Source organism: Geospiza fortis, unplaced genomic scaffold (assembly GCF_000277835.1).
Source record: "Geospiza fortis unplaced genomic scaffold, GeoFor_1.0 scaffold138, whole genome shotgun sequence".
NCBI classification, from domain to species: Eukaryota; Metazoa; Chordata; class Aves; order Passeriformes; family Thraupidae; genus Geospiza; species Geospiza fortis.
Window position 1 is genome coordinate 1,978,825 of NW_005054307.1, and position 12,521 is coordinate 1,991,345.

The 12,521-nt window shown below is 35.5% G+C and overlaps 1 protein-coding gene across 4 annotated transcripts in view; it reads left to right on the forward strand.

The window, feature by feature from the left end:
- DGKB (diacylglycerol kinase beta) overlaps window positions 1-12,521 on the forward strand; it is a 329,294-nt gene that overhangs the window by 87,836 nt on the left and 228,937 nt on the right. For all 4 annotated transcript variants that reach the window (XM_031066802.1, XM_031066804.1, XM_031066805.1 and 1 more), the window contains 3 exons: window positions 8,894-9,011; window positions 11,739-11,827; window positions 11,908-12,024. In XM_031066802.1, the coding sequence (XP_030922662.1) occupies window positions 8,894-9,011; window positions 11,739-11,827; window positions 11,908-12,024 (324 nt within the window). The remainder of the gene's footprint in view (window positions 1-8,893; window positions 9,012-11,738; window positions 11,828-11,907; window positions 12,025-12,521) is intronic.

A 12,521-nucleotide genomic window follows, 5' to 3' on the forward strand; every position in this document is an offset into this window, starting at 1 on the left:
ATTATTACCAGCTCTTGTCCTGTCATGATACATCCCTGTGAAGATCTTTTGTCTCTGTAAGTACATTAGTAAAGTATAGTAAGAAGCAATATTGAGTGAAACACTTACACCAACGGATAGAGTATTGTGAAAGATGAGCTTATGTTCTCTACATTTACAACCTCACATTAAAGGTAGTACAGATGTAGTATGATCAATTCTCTACCAGTTCAATGCAGCTGTTTTAAGGTTGGCATGTTGTCAGTGCCACCTGCTGTCCTATACTTGAACTAATTTTGAACTCATCTATTGAAGCATGGGTTTCAACTGCATTTCTGCTATTCGAAAGAAAGCCTTTAAATTGCTTTTTAATCTCTTTTCTTAAGTAATTTTCGCATCTTGAAAATAAAAAATAATATTTATGTTCCCTATTTAGTGCAATCTAGACTGCTCTAGTTGCTCTATGCTATTTTATTTGCATGAAGAGTGCTCAGGTTGATACTTTGTATAGGAGAATATGTAACAAACGAGTTTATTGAATGAAAGATATATAAGTCTTGAAAAATCTAATTAATTAAATTACAAGTAAAATATCTGAATTGAAGACAACTTTCAGTGTGTCTGGATCACTGTAGTACTAATTCCTTAATTCTGTATGTGAGACAGAGTAAGAAAAATGTTAAATTGCTGTCATGAAAAAGCAGATCTTTATCAGGCTGAATTCCATTATTTCCACAGAATTACTCTAAACAAAGGCCTGGAAATGTTCTCAAGCAAGCATTACAACAGATAACTGATAGTAGTTTTTAGTACAGATTTTTCTTTTATGACAGGTAGCATGGGTGTTCTGGGAGTATTTTTCAGTATCTACATTTCATAATTTGAAACTCCTAAATTATGGCATAAATTAATGCAGATCATTCTGTAGAGTTTATTTTCATATTAAAGCAAAAGCTGCTAGAAAGAAGATGTGTTATCAAACATTTTATCCTTTTGAATATTTTTACTAGTTTTTAGATATTTATAGTGTTGTGCATAGCTTTACTATGAAATACTAAGAATGCATAAATAGTGATCAAAATTCTACAGCCTGTTATTAGCATGGGTCAGTGTTTCTGTCATCAAGAGTATTCCTAGTATTTGATGCATTTAACAGACAGCAATGTACAGTCATGGAAGAAATACTATAAAAGCATGCAAAATGTCTTATTGCAATAAGCATAGTTTATGTAAGCTCCATTACCTACATATGAGCTGATTTGCTAGTAATTTTCTAATGATTCACTAGGACAAGATGCTGCCCTTTAAAAGGACTCCTGTTTTTCTTTTTATGTTTAAAACTGCTTAATTTTTTAAACCATCCCATTATATGTAAAGAAAAGCAAAATTTTTAAATTTTTCATTAAACCAGCAAAAATACACTACTTCCATTTGTTCATAATTCAAATAAAATTGTATTTTAGGACATTGAAAAGTGAAATCAATACTAATACCTGTCTGTTATTTAGTGTAAACTGATAGCATGATTATGATGGTTTTGCAGCATCTGATGTATTATCCAAGCTCTTCATTCCATTGCATCAATCCCATTAGTGGGATGCTCTTATTTCTTTTTGCATGCCATTGTTAGATTTTGCAAACCTGGCTTCCCAGGACTCTGCTTTCTAAGTGTCTATCTACCTCCTTTTAGTTATGGTAATGAAAAATAAGATAATCTTTTGGACTCACTAATAAAATAAAAAAGTGCTATTATCTTAAGGTTTTCCTCAAGCTGATTAGTAGGTGAAAATAAGGGGCATAACCTACTGGATTATGCTGTTTAGACATGTCCAAGTAATCTTCATATGTTGTAAATCAGAGGGAAAAAAACAACAAAAAACCCACTCCCCTTCCCCCCACCCCCCAACCCCAAAGCAAAACCATGAAAACCTCCTAACAAAACCCACACCCACAAAGTGCCCACAACCAAACTATTCTGTCACCTTCTTGTAAGTATTGGTTCTGTACTGAACTTGCAATGACAAAATTTTAAATCCAAGAGATCAAATTCAGAGCTTGTCTAGTATGACAGTGACAAAGAACTGTCATTATAGTTTATTTAAATAAATTATGATATGAGTGGAATATTTAATTTGTTTTGGGTTGGGGTCCATTAACACTGTAATGCACTTAACTGTTGTATAGAGCTTGTACGAAGAAGATTTTCAGCTGGTCTCATTTGATATGCTAATATCAGTGAAGTTATCACTAAGTGATAACTTAGTTCAGTTGCAGATTTGTCATAGTACTTTCAGAATTCAGCTACATTGTTTGTACTTAATCCTTAGTGTCCTGTAATAGCTATATTAGCTAAATATAGCTAATATAGTGTAAAAGTTCTATATTACATTTAAAGCCTTTCAATCAGTTTTTATTACATACTTTATTAGATGATTTAGTCAGAATAATTTAAAAAGAAGGAGCATTTAAGTGAAGTATGGAACTATATGATTTCAAATTAAAAGAATAAACAAGTCAGTGTTTATGAGCAGTGGGGTTGAGATAGCCTAACCTCTTACAGGTTTGTGGCCTTTGCCCTCTGACCTCATCAGTAATCCCTTCAGAGAGAGACAAGAGTGTTAGGCTGTAACTACAAGCATATACCAACCACCTGTTACCAAGTCAGAGAATTAACAAGGAAATCTGCCTGATTTCCCTTTTGCTCTCTTGCTCCCTCTCTCTCTCTGCTTCCCCCCCCAGCATTTTCATAGACTTTCTAGTACCCTTCAAATTTATTTGAGATTACTAAACTGATTTAAAAGTTGCTGGTGCAGTTTAGACTGATAAAGATAATGGGACAAAGAGCATTAAAAAGTCTAATTTCCCTAGGAAATCAACCTTAATATCCAGTTTGTTTTAGTTTGCTGGGCTTTATGTTCTGTTTCCTCCTAAGATTTGATTTTGGAGTTGTTATGAAGGTAGACTTTAGAAATACAGAATTCTGTGTCTGAGAATGTTCCAGGATAGAAATGACATACTTGATTTTTTGGTGCTTTTGAAGGCAGTTGATATTCTAAATGAGCAATTTGGATACAAGACAAGGAACTTAAATAAGAGCCTAATTGGTTCTTTTCTGTAGGGATTCTGAGATAGATACATGTACTATTTGCCAATTTGTTTCAGAAGAAAAGCTCTTGGATGTATTATACATGTATAATCCATTTGTAATTGGGTGACAACTCTTTTTCCCATTAGCACTGTCTAATGCGTTCTATATGACATCTACTAAAATCTTTGTTGTTAAGACAGAGTAATTCTTACTCTAATGTTTAGTTTTTTCAATTCATGTAAATTCTCATGTAAAGTGAGAATTTCATGAAGAAAAATAAAATGTTATCTATGTAGGAAATTGTTATTTATGTGATTTAATTTTTAGGAATAAATATATGAGATAGTTTTTTGCTGAGTGTCACACTTCAGTCTGGAGTTTTCACAATCCTCATCAACCTTCCAAATTTATTTTTACATCTTAAGGCAATAGTTAGTCTCTCACCCAAACACAAATTGGACAGAGACATCCCTGCAGTGCTCCTGATTTTTAGGGATGTGGTCTTTTGCACATTAGTGAACACTAGGCTATTAATTCTACTTCACGGTAGAAACCTTTGAAGTTTCTGACATTTTTATTTGCTTCTGCATTAATTTAAATAGATTAACATTGTAAGAGAAGGTGAAGAGTTAGCTCATTGACTGTCCTAGCATCACTTAAAATTTCTTTTGTAATCTGTGCACAAAAGACTTCTTAATGATGGGTTTTGTCAGCCATAAGCATTATATTCTGCTCTTTGGTAGGTATTGTACAATATTATTCCACCATGATTTGATAGAAGCGCTTGATTTCTCTTTTAAAGTATTGCATGCCAGATATTTGGTATCTGGTGTCACTTTTCCTGTAACAAATGATTACTGCTGTCTGTGATTGCACAAAAAGGAAGTAGAAACTGCAAGTTCAGAAGTGCTAGTGTTTAAAGAAACGCTGTATTTTAGGGAAGGACTTGATTCCCTCTCCGCTGGCCACTAGGTGTCACGGTTGCACTGCACCTGGTACTGTAGAGTTGCTGAACAGCTGCCCTAAGGTGAGAGAGAAGTTTAAAACCCGCAAATGCTGCATAAAGTCAGCAATAATTTGAAATAAAGCAAATATACCTTTCTTTTAAATCACTAATTGTAACTTCCAACCCAGTTCACCTTTTAAATCAAGGTAAATTTTGGTGGGACAAACATTTGTGTTGCATTGAGACTATGTTTCAATTAAATCGTAAGGATATACTCCTGTAATTTTACTTTGGATCCTCAAACAGCAAATATTATGCTCAAATTGTACTCAAATAATTAAAAAGTACTTTTAAACTCCTTTGATTGAATGTGGGATAGCATGTTTCAGTGGGAGTCCACAGTTGGGAGTAGTGCTTCTTGCCATGTGTATTACATTTTTGTTGCCATGCTTTTTGAGTTGTATGTTAAAATGGAGCCAAACTAGAGACTTGCAAACATTTGTTACACCGTGAGTAATCCCTTCAGGCTGGAGCTTGAAATGCCTGCTCAACACCTGGGCAGTTTCATAGACTTCTATTTATTTTGTTCAGCGAGGAAGAAAGACAGTCAAGCCTTTCATTGTCCCGAGTGACATTTCTGGAAGTCCTTTCTGAAGTGTGAGTTTTCTGGAAGGCCAAAGTTCCGATGCACCACGCGCTATTTCCACACGGGCGGAGGGCACACTCGAGCCCCCTGAGCTGTAGCTCGCTCCCTTTGTGCCAGCTCATTCCCAACTGGAAGCAGGCTCCCCATGGGGGATGAAGGAGCTGTTGTGCCGCTCTGCTGTGGCGGCAGGGCACGCCGAAGGTGCGGTGTTCCCCGCAGAGGGCGCGGTGTCCCCGCTGAGGAGAACGCGCTGGCGGGAGCCGAGGCGCTGCTCGGCCCGGCCCTGTCCGCGCTGCCCTGCGGCAACTTCGCAAATGCCTTTCCTTACTACAGCCCCGCTTTCCCTTTTGTTTTCTCTCCAGGTTGAAAAAAGTCCAGGAAAAGTAAGGAGTAACTAACCTCTTCTGTGTATAAGGTGTAAAGTAAATGGTGTTTCACGCAGGTATTCAGATTTACCGTTATTTACAATTTGATTTCTGCAGCATCAGAGTCTCTGCAGATGACAGATGGTTACAGATTTTGGCCAGGGAAACTCTATACTGTGGCTATTTATGAAGATTTTAAAACCATTTAATTTTTCCTCCTGTGCTCCCTTTTCTGTTTCTGGATGAGTGCGTGGATGACGGTTGTAGAAGATTTTTGTTTTGATTTCTCAAACACATACACAGTATCTCAGACATTAGGAGTGAGCCTCCCAGAGAGTGTGTCCCTTGAGTCAGGTTACTCCCTCTCCACTTGACCCAAAACAGACTTAAAACCCTTTCTTCCCAAAACAAATGGAACAAAACAAAACATGATATGAATTCTTTGCTAAGAACCAACCAAAGGAGTATAGAATGTAATGATACTTGTTTTCATCTGTGTTTGCTGGATAGTTTAATGGAAACTCTTCTCATCTCCCCACTGATGGAGCAATACCCTAAAAACCAGTAATAAAATTGTCTTGAACAAGTCAAGTAAATATTTTTAAAATAAATGGAAACAAATCAGTGAAAGAAATAACAGCTACTCCGTAACATCCTTCTCACTTGGATGCTTGTTCCTAACTCTTCTCATAGAAAGAAACTGAATATTCTGGTATTTTAGATGCTCTGTAGCTATTTTAAGAGAGTACATTTACTGGGATCAAAATTTATCAGGTATTTCATTACTTTTTTTAAGTCTTAGACTCTTGAAGATCTCTTTGTTTACACCTTATACACAAATATCTGAAAAGCTGACATAAGTTAATATTAAACCAGGTTAGGGATGGCTAAAGTCTGTGATAGCATAAAATTTTCCACTAGTTCTAAGGTTGGCTCTTTTATGGTTGACTTGCTTTTTAAGGTCAGGTAGCTTTGGCAGTCAAATCCATGGTAGCAGGGTCAGGATCGTGAGTTAAGAGTTGTTAAAATAAATGTTACTATTGTCATTATGTTTAAAAGTCTGGGTATGACATATGGAGGCTTGAATTTCAGTGATGTGTATAATGAAGTGAGGAAGAGATTTTTACTGTACCTGCCCTGCTTAGTGATCTTCTTTATGTCTGCTTGTTTTTAAACTCTTTCTCAGGATATGGAAGCGAAATGAGTTAATGCCAGTAAATGCACTGATGTGTCAGAATTGTGGATTTTATTCATACTTAAAGACTTGCATTGAGGTGCCTTTGTTTCATATTATGTCTTTTTTTTTCTCTTGGCGGTGTTTTAAAAAGTTATGTGCATGCATAATCATATGCAGGACTTTATTGCTTATTTTTGGCAGTGCACAAGAGCAAAAATTTAATTTGCTCTTTTCCAAAAGTGCATTGTGTTTATGTAATGGATTTGCATCAGTTGCAGTCTGTAACACAGCTAAGTGTTTTAATTGGCAGAACACCCACATCAAGACTTGTTTGTTTTTCTGATAAGGAAAATGCCAGCTAAGTTAGACCATATGTTCTGTTCAAATAAGAAGCGACATATTCACATATAACGGTCATTCTTTAAAAATGAAATTAAAATGAAAAAGTAGTACAAAATTAATGTGGAAGAGGAGCAAGTTTATACATAAGTTTGAATTTCTGTTAATTTTCCTTAACAGCAAGCATTTTGCTAAGTGAGGCTGGTCAGCTCACATTTTAAGTGCTTGTGGTTTATGATTTATGTGTTGATGACCTGAGTGATGTTAAAATTGAAGTGTACATTGTCTGCTGTTTTTTCCTCAGAAGGATTTACATGGTCTTTGTTGTCTAATGAATAATTGCCTACTTTCAGGAGGCTTGAAATTCACATACTATATTATAATTTAACAATACTTCAAAAATGTGTGGAATATGATAGTAAGATGGGAAGAAAAATAGAAGTTAGAGAGCTCTGTTTAATGGAATACATCCTCTTCAGCTGCCAGTCATGAAGGAGCTTGACAGGCTTCTAGTGCTTCACAGCTGCAGAATCTATTTCTGCTTCTTCAGGGGAAATTGGAAAACTTCCACACTCTTTGCCAGCCTGAGAATCCCACATTAGGCATCTGCTGTGCTTTTGCTGCAGAAAGGGGACCCTGACATTGCCCAGCTGTCAGAGATGGCATTTGAACTCCTGCTGGTAATATTGGGGCAGCTATTACTTATGCTCTGATACTGATATATTAGAGAAAAAAAATACATTTTAATGGACTTCAGGTTTTTTTGTTCCTAGGTAACTTGTAGGAAATTTTCAAAGTTATGCTCTGGCTTAGACCTAGCTTTGAGCCAAACATTCTTAATTTCTTAGAGTGCTGATTTTGCTTCAGGATTTTTCTTTTTTGCCCTCAAGGATGACGAAGTCTTCATTGTATTTGATTTGTATCAACTTCTAATTCTGGATCAGAGAAATACTGATTCTTGAAGGACATAACTTATACAGTTTATGCTAATATGGGATAAAGCTAAATTTTTACTACAATTTATGCTCACCAACATACATTGACTATTCTCATCAGTGAAAACCATAATATTATTGAAAATCTAGTCAGGAATCATGTGTATACATGTTGACAAGTAATAGTAGTTTGATGTGAGAAATCAGAAACTGGATAAGAATCAGCTGTTCATGTGGTTTCTGAGAAACAGAGATTGGTGTGACTTGCTTTAGCTGTATGGCAATTTCTTTCTGGCAGTGACATGACCAAGAAGACTATACAGTTTCAACAATACACAAGGAAACAGTTGATACATTAACACATATATACAGTTAATGTATGTGTTCCATTGGATGTTATATTTGGTAAAAGAGAAATTAGGGTTTGGTTGGTTTTTTTTTTGAAAATCTAGTGGTATTACATTAGGTTAATCTAGTTTTTTTTAGAATCAAAACCTCTGGTGATTTTAGAAAGGATAAAGCCTCATGGCCAATATTGCCAAGAAGCCAGGAATTTAGAGAACTAATTTAGTGTCTGTAACAACTACACATAATTTTTTAAACCTTCAAAAAACATAAAGGCTCTAGAAGGATTCCATGAAGAAGAGAATCATCTAACAGAAAGCTTGGTTTCATGAAATGAATGATTTGATAATATTTTAGAGATTCACATAAATTACAATGGGCCCCTAAGTAGTAAGTGCCAGTGAGTTGATCAGTTTATTCATGAAAGATTTGAGTATAGTGCAACAGCTGACTGAAAAAAAAAAAGCCTTAAATGTAAGAATTCCATTTTTGGAGAAAAGGCCTAAGATGTAAATCTTACCCTTAAAGACATGGGTTTTGATAGATAATTGGAAGTATAGAGTAACTTTATTTAAAGCTGGGAATAGTCATTGTGGTGTTGTTGGTTTTCCTGTTTCACTTATGTGATATATGTAACTAATTCTGACAGTCATTAAGAATATTTGTGTGGTTTTAGGAAACCCCTTCTGTTATTTGTTTTGGGGAGTTTTATCTTCTGACCTGCAGCATCATTATTTTTAGGATTATTCTAGGAAAAAAATTAATACTAGTTGTAATTTAATATCAGCTTAGTTACATTGATATCATTGTGTTGCAGTGGTGACAGCAGCCTTTTGGATTTTTTCTGAGTTGCTTTCGAAACACATGGATATCCATGAGCTTCTGAAGAATTTTTTTTATTATATCATTGCCTGTGTATTTAGAATAATTACGCTATGATCTGGTGCTGAGTCTTAAATGAAGTAACAGCTTGTCTTTTATGTTCTTGAGTAAATCACAAATTTTTATTGGCGCTTACATATTTCACTGTTTATTTTATTAAGTGAAATCTGTTTCTCTTATGTCCTGTACAGAATGTGAAAGATGATGGGCAGCATGTATGGAGATTGAAACACTTCAACAAGCCTGCCTACTGTAATCTTTGTTTGAACATGCTGATCGGAGTAGGGAAGCAAGGTCTCTGCTGTTCTTGTGAGTATGAGCATTTCCATGTCCCTTTGTCCTTTTGCTTACATGTCTGTTCCTAGAAATGTTGCTCTTGCTGCATAACAAAGAACTAATAGCTTCCCCTTACAAAGCCATTGCCACCACATTAGTGTCTCCCCCTCCTCTACTCTGCTTAAGTGCCCATGGTTCTTTTCTTAATTTTTCAAGAGATTTGACTGTAAAACATGTTGTTTGAGGGAGTTTTCTGCTTTCAAAGGGTTATCACTGTTAGATCGCTTTGGAGTCTGTTGCCCTTTTTTTCTTTACTGCTACTGCTGTTTTATTTTTTATGTGAGAGTATCAGACTTAGGTTCTAGCTTTATACTTCTGTTACTCCTCTTTTGTTTTTACTAATTTTTGTACAATAGGTATCAACCTGACAAAGATCTAAGTCCCATGGTTTTTGATTCAAATTTTGCACAGAATTGTTTTGTTAATTATGAAGGTGAAAATCCCAGTTTCCCAGAAATCAAGTTTCTGTAACAGTTCTAAAGTTTTATATAGTTACTGGTTTTGTAGTCATAAATCTCAATCCATGTATTTCACTGATTATATATTTTAAGAAAAGGAGCACAGAAAAGCTACTGCATTTAATTTGACTTTCATTAGGCTATTAGATGCCATTACTACATTTCAGTTCTTTGAGCTGTATCTATGCATTTCCTAATCATCTGTGTTTCACCACCTCATAACATGTCTCTTGAGAAACAAGGCTTACTGAGAGATACCTTATCTCCATTTGAAAGTTTCCAGAAATGGAAGATCCATATCTTTCTTTTGTGTTGTGTTCCAATGATTGATCTTTTTTTGAGACCTATTTTCTGATTTGAATACGTCTTGTGGATGATTCCAGTGATTGGTTCGTGTTATGCCCTGCTCCATTAGATTAATGAGAACTTCAGTACACAGCTGTTTCTTCTCATGATGGTACCAAGTCACCTTTTATTTTTCTTTTTGGTAAAATAATCTGTTTCTTACTGCAACCGATTTTCACCATTTTTGGTATGAAAGATAGCTTCTCACAGCTGATGAGAACCTTTCTGCCTGTACAGTTCTATTGATTTAATTTGAGATTAGTCTGAATGAATGAGGGGTTTGAATTGACCATTTCTCTCAACTGGGGGCCACAGACTTCTCTGAAATATAATTTGGATGTAAATCCTTGTATACATTTTCACATCATATAATTTCATTCACCATACTATGAAATGGGAAAGATACATTTATTACAATTCAAACAAATAGGAATTGCACAACTTGAGATTGTTAAATGCTGATAACAGTAACTGGAATATGTGTATATCAAATACTGGCTATTAGATTTTGAAATGTTACATGATTTAATATTCTTTTTTGTCAGACTGATATTGTGAAGAACTAAGACCCATATATGTTGGAAAGAGAGTTCTATTGAGAAAATAATGTAGATCACCTTCAGTAGTTACCAGAAATGGGTAGACCAGTTACCTTGACTGTCCCAAAAGGACCAGCCTTGCAAGGCTTGTAATTTTTTTTCTGCTACAATGTCTTTTGAGAATGTATTTATTACTGTGCTAGGCATTTATTTTCCTAGAACAGTGGTCTCAGAGTGTCTGAAGAACATGCTCCTTTCAATTACTTCATGCAGCAAGAGGCCTGAGTCTACTTGCACAACTATTCCACTATTTCCTTATTTAGCTAGCTTTTTCTCCAGTATATTTTCAAAGCATTGCTATAGATTTCATTATTTGCATTTTAGATTGTGTGGGAGGAAAAAAAAAAGGGGGGAACCACAGGGGTCCTCACCATCCCTCCATGGTCCAATCAACAATGTTACTCCCTGCAGTTTGTCTGATTAATGGCTGCGCCTCCCACTGGGTTTGTGTAATAGGTGCAAGCAAGGTGTTTAGAAGTACTTTGCGCTTAATTGCTCTCGAGGTCAAAAGCCTGAGACATATACCATGCAGGGAGAAATTCATTCTCAGTTTTTAATAGTTGACTCTATTGAATGCAGGCATAAGCTGTAGCATTATTTCCTCATCTTGGCACAGTTGTATCGTTGAAGTCAGGAGAGCTTTGCATTGTATCCTTCATTGTAGGTTTTCCAAACGCATCTAGCATGATCTTTAAAGACCTGGTCAGCAATAGCAGTTACTAAAACTGGCGTAGGAGGGCTTAGGGAAAAAAAAAGCTTTTCAGGAGTTGGTATTTTGTAAAACAGGAGTCAAAGTTATGGTGATTACATGGAATGCATGAAAACAATTGCTAATAAAAATAGACTTATCAGCCATTTCTGATTTATAAATTAATGGTAGGAACAACGTAAATTCATTGGCTTTTAGTTTTGTGCTTGCCAGCTGCTCTCATGCCTATAGTTGGTAAAATATATGTTTTTTCCTACTAGCAAATAACACAAACCACTTGGCAGTCACCAATTTGTCTTTAATATTTTTGTCATTTGGGAATTATTGTGAAAAAATTTATTAAGGTCTGATTTAATTAAGCATTTCCTGTTATGCAATGATAGTGCATTCTTGGATTTCTCACTTGCATAATATTTCCTGTTCTAATTGGTCTTTTGTATTCCATGGAAAAAGCAGTCTAGTTTGAGTTTTCATTGAATGATTGGATTGATTACTTAGAGATGACATGCTGGTAATGTTATTTGTTTCATAGAAATGTAGTGAGAAACACCATTGCCTCAACATCTAATAATGTCTTTCTTTTTTTCAGTTTGCAAGTATACAGTCCATGAACGCTGCGTCTCCAGAGCTCCTGCATCTTGCATCAAAACATATGTGAAGTCTAAAAAGAATACTGATGTAAGTTCGGGGTAGCATTAGCTTTGCCATGTACCTGTTAATTTAGTAACTCTGTGTATATCCAGATTTTTCTTTTGCAGGTAATGCACCATTTTTGGGTAGAAGGAAACTGTCCAACAAAATGTGATAAGTGTCACAAAACTATAAAGTGTTACCAAGGCTTGACTGGACTTCACTGTGTTTGGTGTCAGATTACAGTGAGTATACTACAGTAAAACTTTTCACACAGGTTCGAGAAATAAAAATCATTGAATGTCTTTCTGTAGCCTCGTAATCTGGAATGTGTCATTCAGTTTAGTCATCAGCAGTGACTAGTGTGTGCTTAAGGAATGGTGTATGCAGAGTATTCTTAGGACTTCTTGTGGCAAGTAAATATGCTTATTTCATGTCATGAAATGCTTACTTCAATATAATATGAAGCAAATTTGCTTCACAACAATATCCATATGAAAATAATGTGTGCCACTAAAGAGCAGAATTCCCAGTCTACACTACAGAAAGATTAAGAAAGTTTTCAGTACCAGGAAAAATCGAGGTCACTGTGGCACTAAGTCTAATTGGTGATGTACTGACAGGCAACTGAATTTGAGGACATCTGGTAGGATACAGTGATTCCAACTGTATGGGAATAATACTGGAGATGAATTGATAATATACTTATCTGTGCACCAAGTCAAATATATACAACTTTTGT